This window comes from Aedes aegypti, chromosome 2 (assembly GCF_002204515.2).
Source record: "Aedes aegypti strain LVP_AGWG chromosome 2, AaegL5.0 Primary Assembly, whole genome shotgun sequence".
NCBI lineage: Eukaryota > Metazoa > Arthropoda > Insecta > Diptera > Culicidae > Aedes > Aedes aegypti.
In genome coordinates this window covers 115,280,657-115,302,098 of record NC_035108.1, presented here as the reverse complement: position 1 = coordinate 115,302,098, position 21,442 = coordinate 115,280,657, and the positions used below count along the sequence as shown (strand labels likewise).

Genomic DNA, 21,442 nt, shown 5'->3' with positions numbered 1-21,442 from the left:
AATCAACATAATTATTGATTTGCGGTGCGCAGCCAAACTGGCTACACTGCGGCATCCATACCAATAAAACCTCCACCAAGCTCAACGCAGTTCAGATCACATTGTTCACACGATAACACCACCAAATAAATTGCTCCGTCTAGAATTAGTTGTAATCGCGGCGTTTTTATTCTCCACACCTTATTGGTGACCCCGACGTGATTCCGGCTCGAGTGTCCGAACGTTTTTCCTGCTCAATAAGTAAGAAAACACACAAATTAATACACTTGGGCGCAACTGGCTGTGTGTCGATTTTTTGCTATCGTTTGCAGATCGCCATTTTGACTACCTACACGACGGAATTTCGCCAAGGCGCCCATCCACAGCGTTTACAAAATGGCGGATGAACAGCGCTTAAAAGATGAAATCGTCCATCTACAACAACAACTGCAAGCCGCACGAGCAGCCGCTGCAAACAACTCCGCGATTGTGAACAGCGGTATTAATGTAAACAATGCTCCTGACAGCTCGATCAACAAAGTTGCCATCAAAATCGGGCCGTTCTGGAAGCGCGATCCGACCCTCTGGTTCGCTCAGCTGGAAGCGCAATTCACGCTGAACCAAATCACACGAGAAGACACCCGTTATTATCATGTCCTGGCCGCCATAGATTCGGAAATATTGGCATGCTGCTCGGACATCATTCGAGATCCACCAGTCGACGGCAAGTATTCGGCGATTAAGGATAGAATCATCAGAGAATACAGCATCAGTGAGCAGAATCGTATGCAGCAGCTGCTGCGTGGGTGTGAACTCGGCGATCGCAAACCGTCACAGCTCCTACGTGAAATGCGGGATCTAGCCAGAGATGTTATCACCGATGAAAAGATTATCAAATCTTTATGGATGCAACAACTTCCCGAAACTACTCAAGCCGTCCTGAAAGTATCAGAAGCTAATCTACAACTTTCGCAGCTTGCCGAACAAGCAGATAAGCTCGCTGACATCACCATAACAAGAACAGTTTCATCCGCTGGTGCCCTGTGGGATGAAAACAAAGATATCGGCTTTGAGGAACTGCGCAAGCAAGTTTCTGTGCTTTCCGACGAAATCGCTGCTTTTCGCCAAGGACGAGGTCGTTCCCGGAACAGGAGTTTCGGCAGACAACCTGGTGCCCGAAGCAGCTCCCGAGATAATCACCCGTATTGTTTTTATCATCGAAAGTTCGGCGCTGACGCAAGAAACTGTCGAACGCCCTGTCAGTTCAAAGCAAAAAACTAAGACAGCTGCATTCGACGACGGGCGAAGGCAGTGAGATTCTACAATCCCGTCTAATCATCCAGGATCCCACGACAAACTACAAGTTTCTCATCGACACCGGCGCAGACCTTTCGGTTCTGCCGTGCACACCGTGCAAGAAGCTTAAGCCTACACCAGGTATGAATTTGTATGCAGCTAATGGTTCCCGAATTGCTACGTATGGAACCGAAATATACAAACCAACTTTCGGCCTCCGCCGAAGTTTTCCGTGGCGGTTCATATTGGCGGACGTGACTTCTCCAATCCTGGGTGCGGATTTTCTGAAACATTACGGGCTAATGGTAGACTTGCAAGGCAAATGCTTAGTAGATAGAATGACCAACATCAAGGCACGAGGTCAAATCAATTTGATCACTGGAGGACTTTTCGGATTGAAAACATACTCTTGCAGTAGCGACTATGGCGGTTTACTAAGCGAGTTCTCCGATGTTACTAGGCCACGCCTTCCCAAGCAGGAGGTAAAACACGGAGTCAAACATTCCATCAAGGTTGACGGGCCTCCCTGTCATTCTAAGTTCCGCCGACTACCACCGCATAAGCTCGAAGCTCTTCGGAAGGAATTGAAGCTGTTTCTAGAGCTCGGGTACATCCAGCCTTCAAAAAGCCCGTATTCGAGCCCAGTACATTTGGCCACCAAAACGTTGCAAAACGGTGACGTCAAATATAGACTTGTAGGTGATTACAAGCGTCTCAACGATTCCACCGTCGCAGATCGGTATCCATTACCGCACATTTACGACATTTGTCAAACGCTCAAAGGTAAGAACGTGTTCTCCGTGATTGATTTAGAACGGGCTTACTATCAAATCCCTATGCACGAATCCGACATTGAGAAAACAGCCATAATAACGCCACTGGGATTGTATGAATTTCTTGTAATGCCTCCTGGACTGAAAAATTCCGGCCAGACATTCCAAAGATTCATCAACAACATATTCTTTGACATGCCGTTCGTTATAGGGTACCTAGATGACCTACTCATCTCTTCGTCATCCGAAGAGGAACACAAAAAGCACCTACGTTTGGTTTTTGAAAGATTACGGGAGAATGGACTACAAATCAACGTAGACAAGTGCCAGCTAGGTAAAGAAAAAGTACGGTTCGTGGGGCAGCTGATAACTACCAGTGGTTGTCAACCGATTCCTGAAAAGGTGCGTGCAGTGGCGGAGTACCCGAAGCCCGACACGGTACAGAAACTGAGACGTTTCTTGGCTCTAGTAAACTACTATCGTCGATTTCTTCCACACGCCGCCGAAGCTGAAATTCCACTGCGCAAACTGATGCCTTCAAACAAGAAGAATGATAAAACTCCTATCCTCTGGAACGATGAAGCTGAAGATGCCTTCCAAAAATGTAAACATCGTTTAGTAGAAGCAACGAAGCTAGACTTTTATGATCCGGATGCTCAGCTATCCCTAATGGTCGATGCGTCGGATTTAGCTGCCGGAGCCGTGTTGCAACAGAGATCCAGGGGTGCATGGAAACCATTAGGATATTTCTCCGTCAAATTCAATGACCGTGAACAGCGATATTCTACATACGATAGAGAGCTTCTAGCTGTATATCTCGGTGTCAAACATTTCAAGGACGTCATTGAAGGGCGTAATCCTGTAATATTTACGGATCATAAACCACTAACGTTTGCATTCAAACAAGATGCAAATAAGCCAAGCCCACGACAACAACGAATGTTGTCTTTTATAAGCGAGTACACTACAGATTTGATTCATATCTCCGGCGTCGACAACATTCCAGCCGACGTTCTCTCACGAGTGGATGCCATCTGGTTACCGTCTACGATCGACCATGCTGATTTTGCTAGAAGACAGGACTGCGACGAAGAGTTGCAAAATTGGCGAAACAGCAATCCTGATGTTAAATGCTTGAAACATTCTCGGCTCGCTGTCGAATTGCTTTGCCAGCAACAAGGAGATAAAATACGCATTTGTGTTCCTAGCATATACCGAAAAACGATCTTCGAACAGGTTCATCGCCTAGCGCATTCGGGGGTAAAGGCCACACAAGCTCAAATTTTGCAGCACTACGTTTGGCCTGGAGTTAAGAAGGACGTTTCAAATTGGATACGAGCTTGTAACGAATGTCAACAGAACAAAGTCTCCAGATATACGAAGTCGTTTCCTGATCAAATCGAAATTCCCGATGATAGATTCGAGCATGTTCACATCGATATAGTTGGTCCCTTGCCGATATCAAACGGGATGCGGTACATTTTGACAATGATCGACCGATTTAGCAGATGGCCTGAAGCAGCGGCTATTCCAGACATGACCGCAGAAACAGTCGCCAAAACCTTCGTTGAGGTGTGGGTCGCACGATTTGGAACTCCATCAAAACTGACATCAGATCAGGGTCGACAATTCGAGTCGCAACTAATGAAGGAACTAAACGTACTCCTAGGGCTCGAACGGGTGCGCACCACGCCCTATCACCCACAATCGAATGGGATGATTGAGTGTTGGCACCGACCACTCAAAACAGCTTTAGAATCACACAAATCAAGTTGGACCGATGCGTTGCCGTTAGTTCTGCTTGGTTTAAGAACTGCGATCCGAGGAGAAACATCAGCATCCGAAATGCTATACGGTACAACAATTCGCATACCTGGAGCTATGATAGAAAAGCAAACACTTCGAGGCCCGACAGAATCCTTTGTAGCCAACCTACGGGAAAAAATGAATTCAATAGTACCTCGCGCTGCATCTAATAACGATACAAATCGACAGATATTCATCCCGAAGGATATTGGAAACTGCACACACGTGTTTTTGAGAACAGATAAGGTTCGAGCCGCTCTGGAACCACCATTCACCGGACCATACGAGGTCCTTTCAAGGAGCAATAAAATGTTGACAATTAAAGTTAAAAACAAACCAGTAACAGTCTCAATCGACAGAGTTAAGCCAGCCTACTTTGTCAAGGATCCTGAATTAGCGTTAGATCATCACAGGGCTAGTTCGGACCGTATAACTAAAAGCGGACATCATGTTAGATTCCGGATCCAGTAATTTTCTAGGAAGGGGGAGTACTGCGGTGCGCAGCCAAACTGGCTACACTGCGGCATCCATACCAATAAAACCTCCACCAAGCTCAACGCAGTTCAGATCACATTGTTCACACGATAACACCACCAAATAAATTGCTCCGTCTAGAATTAGTTGTAATCGCGGCGTTTTTATTCTCCACACCTTAGATTCTTCTTCCACCCATTCACATCTTTGTACATCTCGTCAATCTACGCGAATCGTTCAGAAGAAGATGTCAGCGCGTGAAGCACACAAATCTAGAATAGTACACTGAATCTAAAATATCGGATTTTTTCCAGAAGTGCATCTAAACGGTAATCTGGATGTGTTGTTCCCCTCGCGTGCAATGGGCAATTGAACTTCGACGCTGGGTCGGTGCGTCTCTCTCTGTTTTTCTCTTGATGTTGCAAGAGAGGAAAACCAGGGGGGGGGGGGTATACGCAACGAAGTTCGCCTACCGTTCATGTTTTGTGGGTGTATTCGTTTGGCTCACAACGCTGCTAGGCATCCCGCTGTTTGAGTGTTGAAATGCATCAGCATTTGCTGTCTAGCATGGCCCGCGTTTCGACCTGTGCTGTTTGGGTCGGCCCGCGTAATAGATGATGCTGTTTGGGACGGCCGCCCGAGAGATGATTGTTAGGCGAGCTTTGTTTGTAGTTAACAGCCGTACACCCGCCCTGAGGAAAACAACCCAACAGTGGGTAAAAACTAAATACATTTACCCAAATTTGAGTTTAATAAACTTTTTTTGCGGTCTGATTTCTCAGTGTGGGGTCAAACGTCATCTGAAATTTAGTACACTCTCTTTCTTCGATTCCTCTCTCCCTCGTGGCAGTATTTTCTCTCTTCGCTCCGGAAAACTAACATCTCCCTCTCGCCCGCCCCCGGCAGACGGTTGCAATCAATCAATCAGCCGCAGGAGCGAGCGAGCCGACACTGGGTTCGTTTGCGGCATGATCCCAAATGTATGGGCGAAACGGCAACACCATTTGCGGTGGCCTTCAACCTGGATGGCGAGCGAGCGGAATCGACTTGGGGAGAGAAAACCGGATTTCGGCCGCAACTTGACTCGCGACTCGCAACTCGGCTACAACTAGCGCAGCCATCCGGCGTTCATTCTCTTTGGATTGTGCCCTCCGTTCGGTTAGGAAGCTCGCTGCCTTTGATTGCGCTCTGCTGCGTGTGTGTGTGTTGCAAGACTAGAAAGAATCCCCGCAGAAAATGTCTGGAAAGAAGGCTGATCCCTATGGCTTCGCCAAGGATTTCCTGGCTGGTGGAATCTCCGCCGCCGTTTCCAAGACTGCCGTGGCCCCAATTGAGCGCGTCAAGCTGCTGCTCCAGGTTCAGGCTGCCTCCAAGCAGATCGCCGCCGACAAGCAGTACAAAGGTAAGTCCAGCCCTCCGTATTCCGGGTAGTGCGGTTTGCGCTCACTTCCCCTTTCGGGTCCAACATGGCTGCCGCCATCTTTCTTTTTCGACGAATGTGCCAATTTTTTTTCGCGAATTTTTCGGTGGTCGCGCTCGGTGCCGGGAGTGGACGGATTTTAACGGGATCGCGGACGTTCGAATTGCGAAAGCATACGGTTTTCCTGGTGAAAAAGTGACGCAGTTGGGCGGGGTTGATTAGATAACTCGAGCGGTTTCACGTGACGGGGGTGAAAAATTGTAGGGGTTATGTAACTAGTGCCCCTATTCTGGTGGTGTGTCTCGGCGACTGGAAAGTTCTAATTTCGGTAAGAACGGTTCCCGTTCGTAGATTCTGATACATATTTGACTCCGGTGGTGATTTAGGTGGAATTACGTTTGGGATGTGAGCGAGCATACAGAAAACCGTTAGAATCGAGGTTCGAAGTTTGCAATTTAAACTGAAAGGTGGTCAATCGAATTTGGTTTTCCAAGGGCATCACTAAATTAGAGAATATTAGCCAAGGATTTTGTTTTTAAACATTAATTTGCTCGAAACATCAATCAAATTGTTTTGAAAGCTGTTCAGGAATGCAAATTAGTCCAATAAGGTATTGATATTTGAAACTTTTAGTATATGTTAAGATCACTCATAATTACTTGCCACGATGTTTGAAAAGTTTGAGAAAGATTGTACGAAGGCATCGTAAATATGTTTGGGATGAAAACTTCTAAACATTAGATAACACGCATTGTGTTACATAACGCGTATTAGTCATTCTTTAGAATGAACATTGTTCTCAAAAGAAGCATTTAGGAAAACCTTAAATTGAGGAAAAGTAAACCTACTTCCTGCTAATGTTCCAAATTGCATTACGAAATGTTGATTCTTTTCAAAAGTATTTTTTTCTTCAATCTAGTCGTTCTTGTTTAACTTATCTGCTGCAAATTTATCATCTTAGTTTTGCGACATTAGTTGGAAAATTGTTCAAATGTATGTTTTTTGATTATGGAGTCAAAGTTTCAATTTTCGAGTAAAAGTAGTGATTCAGGATGGGTAATCAATCGATGGATCGATTAACTACTTATGCCAAGCCTTTATTAAAGTACCATTCAACTGAGCTGCTTTAAACGTTCCGGCTATTATGGTTTTCAACCCAGTTTCGAGTTTGCATTCCGGTTAAAAGTTAAGTTTCAAAGAAAACAGGATTTAAACATTCATATCTTTGAACAGATGATTGTGTTCAGTCGTTCTTTTGTTGACGATAATGTTTGCAAACAATCTTTGATTGAAAATCGAAGATACCTAAATTATTATCTGACAACAATGCTTTCTACAGGGTTCCGAGTCAGCTTTCGGTGATTTGGACTGATTTTTAAAAGCATAATAACTAAAGTCTTTCCTGTCAATATAGTTTTCAATTTTTTCTGAGCGAAAGTTGCGAAAGAAATCTACGTATGAGCCTTTTTTATTCTCGAAGTAAGACCATGTTTAATGTTATGTCATCTCCCCGCATCTTATGATTATTTCTAACAAGTTAATTGTTGTAAAGCGAATGGTTTCGATCTTCAATATCCTATTTGAATGTCTCGCAGTATTCTTCTTTAATAAGAACTTAGACATCTCATAATGGGCAATGGAACATTTATCTTCTATTGTCTATATACGCATCCTAAGCATTTTTTTCATTTATGATATACGATCAATAATTCAAACGATCCTACATTGAGCCAAAAATCACGTACGAATTCCATAAGAAAACGCTTGAGACTTGATTTCTTGACAGGGTTTTTCTGTAAGCTTCTTATGGAACACGTCCGATATTCACAAGACATTTTTATCGTGATTAGAGATTCTATGAATGTCTGTTTTTTCTCAAATTCAAAGAGCGATTCTCCAAATACATAGTCTCAAAGAAATCCATAACTAATATCTTTGATTCTTCATAAGAACATCTTATGAAATTATACCCATTAATATTATGAACGCAATATTCGATTGAAGTTCACAGATTTTTCTTGTGAGTCTCACTAGCTACTTCTTATGTCTTTATTCCATATGAAAATTCCTACGTGGTTTTTTTGGTAGGAAGACGACTCATTTTCAGTGTTACTAATCATTGTCATATGCTTATGAATCTCTATCTCAGTGATCCTCAGGCCAGTTTTTTCAATCATTTTTATTTTTGATCATTATCATAGTAATTTAGTTTCAGGTTCTTGATAACTTTGGCAGTAGAACAGTTTTCCGAAGAAAAATTTAGCGAAACTAATCAGATCTGAGAGATACAGACATCATGTGCGGCCCGCGGGCCTTTGGTGACAACGGATCTATGTCATTGCTCATGAATCTCTATCGTGAATATTATGTCATTAACATCGATCATCGAATTGCATTAGTGTTCCTTATGAGATTATTACGAAAATCGTACTCCATTAGATTGTCTTATGGATGCCAATCAATGCAATTGATTACCACGGAGAGTTTCTTATGAAATTATATCTTTTAAGGTAATGTGTATTATTTCATAAGTCTGTTGTAGGTTTTTTTATAAGATTCTCGAATTGAAAAACAAAATACTTATGTCGTTATTCCATGAGAAAAGATTGTGTAACGGAAGTATGACTTCTGTTTCCTCAGTGTAGAACTTCCCATGTTCACAAAGGGCGCTTACGTCATGCGCCACTGACGTTTTCGGAATATTATTGTTATTTTTACGACAAATAACGAATCCTTCAAGATTTTTCCAATAAATCATATTTTTTGCGAGCATACGCTGAATAATGTAGCTAGAATGCTGAAAATTTATATGGAGCTTACGCGTCGACCTTGCGCATGGACAAAGTAATCCATCATATCTATTTCTAAATTTAACAAAATCCTCGATGAGCATTATAATTGTTGTTTTAATATGTTGTTTTGTTTTTCCCTCCCCCACGTAACAGCTTTTGTATGGACCCTAACACTATGTAAGACCCCCTCCCTCCCCCTATTGCGTTACGTAATATTTGTACGGTCCTTTATCTTTTTTGATTCTTCTCAATCAAATTGATTAAATGAATGACTCGATCGAAACATCCAACAAAACTTTTTGCTCTATGTGATGCACAAAACTGAGTTTCTAACTAGAATGAACAAATTTTGTAGCAAATCGGCTAAATACTAAGAGAGATTCATGTAGAAACCTAGGTAGTGTTCCAATTAACATTAGGTAGAATTTTTACAAAATCATCTTGGTCAGAATTCTCACAAGGTTCTGAACATAATTTTCAAGGAAAACATAGACAGAATTCTCAAAGAGTAGCATTTTGCTTACGGGTTTTTTGATGATATTTCACAATCTTAAGGCGGATGTTCTTCTGTTCGCCGTCGTTAAGGTGAAACATGTCGGAATCCAAAAATTGCTGTCATAATTGCCGACGTGTGCCTCTACTCATGATTTCAAGGCACTAATCTGCAGAAATACTGAACGTACGAAGTCGTTTTTAAACATCCTGCTAGTGCACAAAGCTAAAATGAAAATTGTTCTGTCGTTTGATGCTTCTTTCACGAGATTTATACCTTCAATGTTTAGGTACATCATTGAATTGTTTTATTCAAATTGGATTCCAAGCTGTTTCATCTTAATAATTGATGAATATTGCTAATCCATCTCAAATAATGAATACTTCATACTTTTTCATATCATGAAGACGGAGTTTTATTACCATTTATCACATTTGTTATTCTCAAAGTAATCATGGATGACTAAACAAATGATAGGCTGCTTAACCTTAAGTAAACTTCAAACAAAATTCAATTTCACGAATTTTTGGACAGCATTTTGCATATTTCAGAACCGAATTTTGAAATAAATTCTGGCCAGATTTGTGGACTTCGTAACCGTGCGGTTAGTGTTACCAAGCATTTAGCCGCATCGAGTCAAGGAATGTGGGTTCGATTACTGTTTCAGTCCGAAAAAAAAAACTTTTCGTCAGGAACGTATTTCGACTGTGCCTCTGGGCGTTGCATGAAATTCTTAGATAATCGTCCTTTTCATGAGATAGGTCCGTGTGAGTATGCAACAATTTTAATGGCGAAATATCACGTTTTCACAAAATATTGGCTCATTTCGGAGGACGTGTTAGCTTCGCAAGAAATTTAAGAGAGTATGAATCAGGGTGATCAGCGAACCAGGAAATCGGGAAAACCAATAAATACTTGGGAATTTTATATTCATTTTGGTGTATGGCCTAGAAATTCTTTGATCATGTCTTTGCAACTGGAAAAATAGTTTGCTTGACACTTGTTTAAGAACCTCAAATATATTTAGCTAATTACTTTCAAAATTTTATTGTTATTACAGGTCGGACTCGATTATCCGGAGTATCGATTTTTTTTTTCATTCCGGATAATCGAATCACTAAGGGAAAAATTAAAATCAACGATAAGAGAACTTAAATATTATCTTTTATCACTGTTTTATTTATATGATGCAGTGGCGTTGCCAGAAATTATTTCTCGGAACATTAGGGGGCTTGAGAAGAAACAAATTGTTTTGACCGACATACACAAAAAAACCCTTTTTAAGCCCCCTTTTTCTTACCTACGTCCAAAACTGCAAAAACATTCATATTGTATATTGCAATACCAAATTATCTCAAATTTATGCATAAAAACTGAAAAAAAACATGAACATCAAAAACCAAATTCCGGATAATCGAATCCCGGATAATCGAGTAGCCGGATAATTCAGTCAGACCTGTATAACCATATTTCTAGCAGCTATAATAATTAACATTGATTTTTAGATTCGGACTGGATATGACTTTTTTATATCAGTCTGGTAGGGAATCGGTTCCTACTCTTGGTAGTTTAAATTAATTTTACCACTTGTTATAAAACAGCTACTGAGTTCATATTAGACCACAATGTGCATTTTATCACACTGTTTTTTATGGCAAAGCTTCAGACAATTAAACCAAAACAAAATCCACGAAAGTGACCAAGTGGGTTTTTTTTTCACTACAATGTTTTTTTTTTTGTATTACGCGTCGGGCGGAATTTCCCCAAAATAAAGAGGCAATTAATTAATTTATTAAGAACTTTTCAAATTAACGAATCGAAAATCCATCCTTGACAAAGGGGCGCGTGAACTAAGCGTGAACTAGGACAACAAACAATGTAACTAATTCCAATTTGTGTTTCTCCTCTCCCGCCATTTCTTCCCCCGTGCAGGTATCGTCGATTGCTTTGTTCGCATCCCCAAGGAACAGGGCTTCGGAGCTTTCTGGAGAGGTAACCTTGCCAACGTGATCCGGTACTTCCCAACCCAGGCGCTGAACTTCGCCTTCAAGGATGTCTACAAACAGATCTTCTTGGGTGGCGTCGACAAGAACACACAGTTCTGGCGCTACTTCATGGGTAACTTGGGATCCGGCGGTGCCGCTGGTGCCACCTCGCTGTGCTTCGTCTACCCACTCGACTTTGCCCGTACCCGTCTGGGAGCCGATGTTGGCCGTGCCGGAGCCGAGCGCGAGTACAACGGTCTGATCGACTGCCTGAAGAAGACCGTCAAGTCCGATGGTCTGATCGGTCTGTACCGTGGATTCAACGTGTCGGTCCAGGGTATCATCATCTATCGTGCTGCCTACTTTGGTTGCTTCGATACTGCCAAGGGAATGCTGCCCGACCCGAAGAACACCTCGATCTTCGTCTCGTGGGCCATCGCTCAGGTAAGTTGGCTCTTTATTGCTTCCAGCTATCACTGCTTTCTGTTACATAAGAAGGATGACCCAAATCGATGCATTGCATAACGACTTCCCTCTCATTGTAAGCCATACAAGGCTGCAACAATCGATTTTTACAACGAATGCTGGCCTTTTCATGGCGTCATTTAGCGAGCGTGTCCGCTGGCACGACCAGCTAAAGGATAGCTTTTTGACTTCAAAATATGTTATTTTTACCGTCCAACAGCGTCAATCCTGCTATTCTCTCAAGGTGGAAAGATGCTGATTGTTGACGCTTTACAGTACAAGTGCCTTCTTTCTAGCAATGTACGTGTCGTAATTTGCCTTGGCCTCTACAGGCGAATGTGACACGGTTCTTATCGAACGCGCACATACAAAAAGCGGTGGTTTCTGTCGTCCGCCGCGCAAGAATATTAGTGAACTTTGCTGCATATGAGCATCGTTGAAAAGTCGTTACGTAAACTCGGACAAGTGCGTCTCAATTTTCGGAAGATTCGTCTCCCGGATGACGCTAAGTGTCACAACGGGAGGCGAATGATGGATAACGGCCGTGATCGAGGTCGAAATCCATCACGGTTCTGGTATTCTCAGTCGAAGGTCACGATTGTTACATAACACTTTTCCTCTCGCAATGGAATACACCGGACGTTGGCTAAAATTAGGATTTTTCCTCTGAATGACTCTTGGTTTTTCCCATCATTGACGCAATCTTGAGATAAATAAGATGTTCTCGAGAGTCACGCGGTGGAAATCCGTACGCAACGCGTGTCTACCACTGACTTACAACACGCTGTCTAATGGAACAAGGTCATTTCAATCAACGCCGCTTGTTAAACAATTCCAACGAATCGTTTCCAGACCTATGCAGTTCCAATTTACGGCATTACGCAAAACTTGAAAGGGAGATGTTCTCTGAAATGCATTGCTCTTCCCTTAACCTTACGTAACCCGAAAGAAGTTCAGCAGACTGTGAAACGTCAGCTGATATAACCTACAAAATACCGTTCCACACGGGGAAGATCGAAATTTATTCCATGCCATAGCAGTAGTCGTGGTGTGGAAACGGGATGCCAGTGCGTCATGAGCAGCACGAAGAGAGTTTCGCAAGCGAATGCGAGTGCGAATGGGAAGAGCAACAACGAGGAGAGTACAGTCACCCCACAGTTATGGATAATACACAGATATGGATCAGTGCAGGATTGAACACAAAGTTTCTCATCGAATAGATTTGCAATTACGCCAAAAACATTTTACTTACGTGAACTATTAATCTCGAATGCTTTTAAATCAATTATAATGAACTTTCACACATGTTTTCCTGTTCCTGGAAAATAAAACGTTAAACCTACCTTTCACACGTAATTAACTCGAGAAACTGCTGAAAAAATGTCAAGAAACTGCAAAGAAATCTTCAGCTGATATTAACTTCATGTACATAATTTTGCCAAAATACGTATTATTGAAGACACTGAACCTCATTAAACGTAAACATATATGGTGAATATTACCAGAAACGCCTAAGGCGAAATATAGCTATGCTGCACACAATACAAGCAAAGAAAACCGAAAAGCAACCCAAAGATAGAACTTGCGAAAAGAGTTCTTGTCAAGAAAAATGAAGAACCTTGTAAGAGCAGGCATGTTGGTTTGTCGGATGATAAGATAATTCCGAAGGAACGCCAACACTAATGCCTTCATTAACACACCATTCATTTACCTCGCAGATAAATTGCTGTTATAATGTTCTGATCCATAATGTGAGTCGGTTTGATCTATAAGGACCCTCCTGTCCCACTGATTCACACTTCTGTTGGATGGACAACGTTCGAAATTTCTATCGAAATTGACACTTTTTCGTAACCGCGAATTTTGAGTTGCATTCCCAAAAACAATTATATTCTCCAGTGCCAGGGAGGTATTTTTGGTTTGTACAGCGTCGCCGTGATTTTTAATCATATTTTGTTCTGAAAAATGACCCTTCTAGTTGATCCATAACTGTAGTCCGACTGTACATCGCTTGCCACATGTTCAACCTCGTGAGAGAACGAAGAAGCAACTTATAGCGTAGCAGCGCAAATAAAATCGATAATCCTCGTTGCTCTGTCGCTGATTGAAATCGCGGCGCTGGCAGTTCAGTTCAGAGCCAGAAGGTGCACATGTGTAACATTCATTGAATTTCCGATTCCTGACCTCGCGCTGCTCGGGTGATGTTGTCGAATGGCGACCCGACCGAGATAAGCGGAGATTCCTTTCGTTGCTCAGTCTCATGCCCCGACGAAGAGTTCAAATGTCACCCGTCAGAGCGCATTCAGAGGCCTGGCAAAGCACATTTCGAAATGTGATGCATGCGCTTGCTCGCGTTTAGGTAGATCACGCTATTTTTATAAACTGGTTTAGCAGCGTGCTCAAGTGCCAAGAAATCTGGGAAACAAAGTCTCCTTTGCGAGCGAGAATTTTGTTTGACGGGAACAGATGGCCTTCCCCGCCCAAGAACGGCACCTGGTGTGGGAAAAATCGATTTCATTGCCGTTCGTGTAATTGGTGGCACGTGTTGGTCGAATAACAAATCGGTGACGTAACACTAATGTTTGTACGCCCCTGCGCCTTAGAATGGTTCCGTTCGAGACGTCATAGACGTACACTTTGAATCCGTTTTTGATCTGCGGCTGAGTGACGTAACCAGTGTTTTGTTTCGTAACACATCGCTTAGCCTTGAATGATTATTCACGCACGCACTCTTTACTTGCTGCATGGAAGAGTACTTCCTTGTCGAGGAAATACCGTAAATTAACGCGTCTAATTCTAGACCGCCCTTCAAGGTCTCTGTCAATGTCCATCGACAGGCACGTCGAAGAAAAAACAGACGGGCTGAGTTAGGCGCCTATCGCGCTCTTGAAGTGTCACATGTAGTCGAGAGTGTCACACGTAAACACGCACCCGCTCGTGTGAACCGGGATCGAGCGGCTTAAACCCGCTCCAAGGCCTCTCGGTCAGCAGTTGTGGTTGTTATCACCTCTGCACGATAAGCGGCGATAACGTGATAATCGCATCGCAGCGTAGGAATATAATAACTGGACCGTGTGCTGTCACGTAACAGAAATATTTCAAAGCTATCCAGTTTTTTTAAATGTATTACTTGTATGGGCCGTGGAGCTGAAAGAGTAACGCAAATTTAGTTGGTAGTCCTCGGCAAGCTTACAATAATCCTTCAAGGAAGCATTGCAAAAATTGTACAACATTTTGTAGGGTTAAGTTTCAATATCACTGCGAAATTTCAAGTAAAACTGAATAATCGTGGCAGTCGCATTTAATTCCACAGTGGAAACAATGAGATGAGATGTACCTATTGGTGAACAATACCAAATTACGATCAAAATCCTGACAAGTTTCAGTCAAAAGAAGGCTATTGACTGCGAGCCTCCTGTATTTCACAATGAAATAACTTTTGTCCAAACGGTTCAGTTTCTCGACTGAATGCGAAAAATCTTTCAGCAATTCAATGCTGCTTCCTAATATAATTTCTATTTTTTTTTAAAATTCCCCAAGAGAATCCTCTTTGAAAGCAAAATTTGTTCAGGATTTTTTTCGAAAAATCTTACTAGGATTTCTCTAGGACTTCCTACTCGATTTTCCAGTAAGAGAATTGCTTAGTTTCCTTCAAAAATTTCTTGAAGGATTTCCTAGCTATTCAAAGCTAATTATTTCTGCGGACTCTTCTGAAAATATTTTAAAATATTTTGGCGAAAACCAAGACCACTATCTGACAGACTTGCTAAATAAATTTCTAATCAAGCTTCTGCAGGCCATAGAAGGAATCATAAACCTGCTTTCTGAAAGAACATTTGAACCTTCGGAAGATAAGCCGAAGACGTTTAGGAATAACAACAACAAAAATCAAAGAGTGTGTCAGAAACTTGTCCAGCACTTCAAAATCGAATACTAATTTTGCTAGAAATCATTTCAGAAATTACATTTTTCCACTGATTAATCCTTGGTATTGTTTTTACACAACTATTTCTATACAAAAACAAGTTCATATAATCCTATAATCAATATAGATATCAGCAGCTATTCCCTAAAGTAAAATTCCCCTGTTCATGAATTTCAGCAACAAACATTAGATTTGAATCGTTTACTGTTTGCTCTATAATCTTCATAGTATGCAAAATGAGTCAGAGTCGTAGATCATATGAAACATGAGTATACGAGTCGCCGCTAAGTGATATGATAGTTTTCAACAATTCATTTATTAGAACGTTCAGTTGAAACGCATGAAATCATTTTTTTTATTACTTATGTGAAAATTTTATCGTGAGTTTGTTTACCGAAGTTCATGTTTTTTTTATAAACTTCGAGTTTTTTTTTCTACAAAATTTAGAATAATAAAAACTATACCAAGCTAATATTCGTGTCGTAAAAACATATGAAGTGAAATCTCTGATGCTGCATCTTGATCATTTATGGCAATCAAGTCTTATCCTAGATAGATAACTGTTCAAATTTCTGCAGTTATTTACCCAATGTGTAGTTTGGTTAATATACTCAAAGAACGTATTTCCATTTCCAATCATTTTTATGACTAAAGCTAGTTTTGAAGTCACTTTCAGGTCACTTTTGATTACTATTTTGATCATTTTGGAACTAAAATCTTTGAATTGTTAGACATTATGAAAAACTAGTTAAGTTAGAGTCGTACTTTTCCACCTTATCCATGGATCGCATCACCGACCAAAGGTGACCAGACCTTTTTCCTCCCTCACTAATAAACACCCTTCCCGTGGTGATTGTTGAGATGCAGAGGTATTCTCGGTCTTTAGAAGCAACAATCATTATACTCGAATTTTCCTTCCCCATTCCAACATTCCAAATGACAGTAAAGAATTCGCCGGCGCCGTTTTTGATCAACAATATGAATGATAGCTAAATGTGCACTTCGAGAGTAAACGGAAGTCCTATCTCTAATTATTTGGATCGATGTGCAATTCTTACCAGTTCCGATCAATCACAGAGTAGTAACCATTGATTGACATGCACAGTCAGTCTATTCTATGCTATGCTTTCATGAGAATTTTTTTTCCTGGAAGTGTTGATCATAAATGGGAATAAATTCCCCCAGGAGGATGTTTCTAACAAAAACTAAGTAATTTTGAATAATTCAGATTATTTGCCACAACTTTGTTCAAGAAATTTTCTAGAAACGTCGTTTTGACAGTCGATCAAAGCTGTAAGATAGAAAGAGTTAAACCCAAGTAACCAAATAGCATTTTTCCCTCGTGCTCATATAGTGCTATTTTCTGCTGACGTGTCCTATATTAGTCGTATAATAGCCCTATAAGGTCAAAAAGGCGAAATAGTGGGATTGTCATGAATGTTTTTGTTAGGTCATTCAAAAGTTCCACAGGGGGACATTTCTCTAATCTAAAAACAAAAATGCCTTATTTTAGGTTGACTGCGACGGATATAGAAGTCTTCAAACTCGTTATTTTAGGAAAATTATCAAAACACAGTTCAAAGTTACGGGGAACCCCAGCAGCACATAATGACCAAATGGAATCAAAACATCTGGACCGATTCGCCATACATATTGAAGTGGCGCTTATTATTAGCCACATTGCAAATTAATCATTACGCCAAAGCGCTTAGAACCTGCTCTTCAGTAGTGTAGAAGCGGGCATGTTTACCATCTCCGTTATCAGTCTGGCGCATGTTTATCAAATATACGTCCATGGCGCTAATGCCTAAGCCATGTGACGAAGCAAAACCTTATCAACCGCATAAATCACATGCACTCTCGATACAAACTCGCACCTTACGAAGTCGAGACCATGTGTTCCAAGCAATTATCATCTGTGATGTAACGCAGCAAAACATCCATGGGTCATCCTTCTTTCGGAATTCTGTCAATCTGCCTAAATCGGAAACTGACCATTCTTTTCCTCTCTTCCCACACAGGTTGTAACGACGGCCTCCGGCGTTATCTCCTATCCATTCGATACCGTCAGAAGACGTATGATGATGCAGTCCGGCCGTGCCAAGTCGGAAATCATGTACAAGAACACCCTCGACTGCTGGGTCAAGATCGGCAAGACGGAAGGTTCGTCGGCCTTCTTCAAGGGCGCCTTCTCCAACGTTCTGCGTGGTACTGGTGGCGCTCTTGTGCTCGTGTTCTACGATGAAGTGAAGGCTCTGATGGGTTAGATTTAAGTTTAGCGAAAAAAAAATTAAACTAAAAAAAGTTACAAAAACCAGCTAAAGTAAACTAAACCAATTAAGGTGGAAAATCAGCAGTAAAACCAGTGATCTATTTATTTGACGCTAGAAAGAAATTCACAAGCAAGCACATCTTGCGCGTTATTTGTGTAGAAAAAATAGAACGAAGCGACGTAAAAACCACTCAAAACTGAAATGATGTTCTTACTACCAACCAGGACAAAATTGTAATCAAGCCATACGAAAATAAAAGTGTTCTCACAAATCGAACGAAACAACAGACGAAAACCATTCGTATTTGAGTTGAAAATAGGAAAGAGATGTGCACATTCCGTAATATTTCCATCCGACTCGCAACCCGAATGCTGCAATGTTGTTGCACTCGAGAAATCTCACCAATTTGCCGTGCGAAGTCATTTCAGAGACCGATTACAAGACAGTAGCTGTGAAATAAGAAAAAAAACGAGCAAACACTCTTTAAGAGTTCCCAAAGACCAGTATAACAATTTACATGACATGCGATCAAGCAGGGCTTGACTTAACCGAACGGGCACGATAAGGAAAACAAGTAGCTTCTGTTTTATGATGCACCCTAACAGGCGTTAATTTGCTGAAGAGAATCGAATTGCGAATAATAGTTACAACCTGAGTAAAAAAAGAATGCGACCGATTGTTGTTCTATTTCGGAAAAGCCTCAGGATCTTTCCGAGCAGAAAGAAAGTCCCTTTTCACTTAACTCGTGCGAAACTCTTGGTTAGGAACTTAATTGGTGCATTGTCTCATTCTACTTCTACATAATTTTCTCATTCATCATTTCGACACCTCATTATTCTAACAACAAAGAAAAATCCGCTGAATATTCTTTGTTAAGATTAATTGGACCACGGTATCCTATTGTGCAAACTGTTTGAAGTTCATATGAATTGGCTGTACGTAATACCGTAGTCGGAGAAGTATTTCCATTTTTAGAATGATGAGCCTCTTTGATATATGGAAGCGAATGGTAGACTGTAGGTAGAAGGCATTGCCACAGTTAAAATTTATGGGGATAGGTGGGTGTAGTAGAATAACACCAAAGACAAATTAAAGACCTCCATGTCCCTTGCAGTTGCTCAAAATTTTATGGCTTATAAGGTAATCTAGAATGCCGTGAAAAGTGTACTGCGATCTGTCAAACTTGGGTACCTTTTGCACTACCGAGGGACGAAATGCAGTACTAGAAGTGGTACCCAATCTGAGCCCGAGTGTGACGGACCTGATAACACCCTTGAAGAACGTAGCACTTTAAAAAGACGTCCGTTCATCTTAAAATCCGTCTAAGGAATCATGACATCAGGCTGAAAAAGAGTGCAACGAACCCGATAGTCAGCATCTCGTACTTCGCCTACCCGAATGTTAGTTTCGTAATTCTCCTCGGTTACCCGAGCGTCGCATACTCTCGAGAAAGCCTACGATCATCGGGAAAGCTCGTTGCGCATCTTTCATTTTCTTAGGTCGTATGAATAAATTGAGCAAAAGCTTGTACTTTACTCAAATCCACCTTATAATTTTCTTGAGCATTTACTCAAGTGGGTATGATAAAACTGAGCATTTGAGCATTTACTTTTTGGACATCTAAATTCGTATGAATAAAGCGATAAAAGCTGAGTAAATGCTCCATCGGTGGCCTTAAAACAAGACCTTATCAAGCTGACTCGGCGGCAGGGGCAGTTCATGCTGGCTGGCGACCTGAACGCAAGGCACGAGGCATGGGGAAATACCCGGCGGAACAGGAATGGCCTCATCCTACAACAGGACCTGGAGGAAGGCCACTACACCATTCTGAGCCCGGATTCGCCCACCCGCCTGAGCCGGTCCGGGGCCCACTCAACCATCGATGTCTTCCTGACCATCGTTCATCAGGTTCTCAGCTCGGATAACTATTCGGTGGTGGCCGAAGTTGGTTCCCTGGTCAACCGGCGCAACTATCACCGTGTCGACTGGGGTCGATTCCAGCGGTGAATCGACTCCAATATCGCATACGAGGCTCCCCTGGCGTCCATGGAAGACGTTGGCTGCAGAGCATCGAAGAGGCCATCTCCGTGGGCATCTGGTCAAATATGCTCACCGAGCAACACCCTTTCGATCGATCGAGTTACCAAAGAACTCATTCGTTTGCACAACGCCAAACGTAGGCAGTACGAACGGTACGAACGCACTGGTCTGCCTACGTTGATCAAGGCCAGAATGGTGGACCTTAGAAACGAAAATTTTTCAAACAAGCACCCCTATTAATTTTTTTTAAAGACACTGACACGTTAATGCTTCCAGTAGGCATTTTGCCCTTTGAAGGAAGCACCACACTAGACAACGGACTAGCATGCAACGCCCTTGTTTACGTTCGAATGTGCTTTCGATCGAAAACCGTTCGCATTCTCGTTTAAAATAAAAAAATCAAATGGGCCATGGATTCGAACGAATAGGATTCGATCAAAAGTTGGATCCGCCGTAAACAAGAATGAGGGTGAAGGTCCGCTCTCTCCTACACTGAAGCCAGAATTTGCGTACAATTCATAAGAGAACGCTTGTGAATTGATTTCTTGACTGGTTTTCTCTCTTTCATACGATTCTTCATGAAACACAAACGTCCGATATTCACAGAAATTTCTTGTCGTTATCATTAGAAATCTTATGAAATCTTTAATTTTTCTAAATTCAAAGAGCGATTCTCTAAAATACATAATGGTCCTAAAGAATTCCATAATTGATATTCTATGATCCTTCATAAGAGTACTCTCTGATATTATACTTATTTGTATTATGAACGCAATGATCGAGTGGAAGTTCATAAGTTTTTCTTATGAGTCTCATTAGATTGCTTCTTATGTCTTTATTCAATAAGAATTCCGTATGAAAATTCTTACGTGGTTTTTTGATAAAGGAAGTCGGAAACTGTTTTTCACAAGTGTTAACTAATCATTGTCATACGCGCGCTTATGAATCTCAATCGTGTATATTTGTTATTAGCATCTCCACGTTAAATCCATAAAGATTTTCGTATGCCACCCAATTGTTAAGAAAATCGTACCCATTAGATTGTCTTCGATGTCAATGATCAATGCGTTTGATATCCAAAAAGATTTCTTATGAATTATTATCTGTCATATGTAATGAGTGTTTTCATAAGTCGTTTGGAATGTTATAAGATTCTCGAATGAAGAACAAAATACTTCTTATTCGTTATTCCATAAGAATTCCTTATGTACCCTCATACGTCCGTTTCCGTCAGTGTAGAATTATGCTGGGCATTCCCTGGAAGACGACCAACAATTTAAAAAAACCAAACCCAGACCCATTCTACCGTTATCCGCTAGACAACACGATCGTCTGATAACCAGGGCTGTTGCATTTTCGAAAGCATTTGTGAACCCGAAAGGCTCGGTTGCGTCGTCTCGAGGGAACAAACAATCTGCTCGCTTTCGTTCTTCTTTCACCAATCATTCCGTTCCGTTACCTGATTGAAACAGCGACAAGAAAAGGTGACATGAAGAGTAAGAACTTCGTTCAATTTGATTTCATTGAAATCTATCCAAAATGTTCGAATTGGATTTTACCTATTTTTTGCAATAGTAATGTCAATAACTTGTTACGGTAATAAATTAAAGATATGAGAAAAGAGTATGCGGGCCACCACGTTGTTCATTTGAATTAATCAGCTCCTAAAGTTAGAGACTAACGATTGAAAGACCAGCTCGCTGCGGTAAGGCTCTGATATA

The 21,442-nt window shown here is 41.4% G+C and overlaps 2 protein-coding genes across 2 annotated transcripts; both read left to right on the top strand.

Annotated features, from left to right (window-relative positions):
* Positions 1-375: 375 nt before the first annotated feature.
* LOC110675130 lies at positions 376-1,260 on the top strand. Its single transcript, XM_021839513.1, has 2 exons — positions 376-486; positions 577-1,260. The coding sequence occupies exons 1-2, from the start codon at positions 376-378 to the stop codon at positions 1,258-1,260; spliced, it is 795 nt and encodes a 264-aa protein (XP_021695205.1).
* A 4,153-nt stretch (positions 1,261-5,413) lies between these two features.
* LOC5565544 (ADP,ATP carrier protein 1) lies at positions 5,414-18,252 on the top strand. The gene is made up of 3 exons (XM_001649861.2): positions 5,414-5,730; positions 10,966-11,462; positions 17,430-18,252. The coding sequence occupies exons 1-3, from the start codon at positions 5,565-5,567 to the stop codon at positions 17,673-17,675; spliced, it is 909 nt and encodes a 302-aa protein (XP_001649911.1). The 5' UTR covers positions 5,414-5,564; the 3' UTR covers positions 17,676-18,252.
* Positions 18,253-21,442: the final 3,190 nt, after the last annotated feature.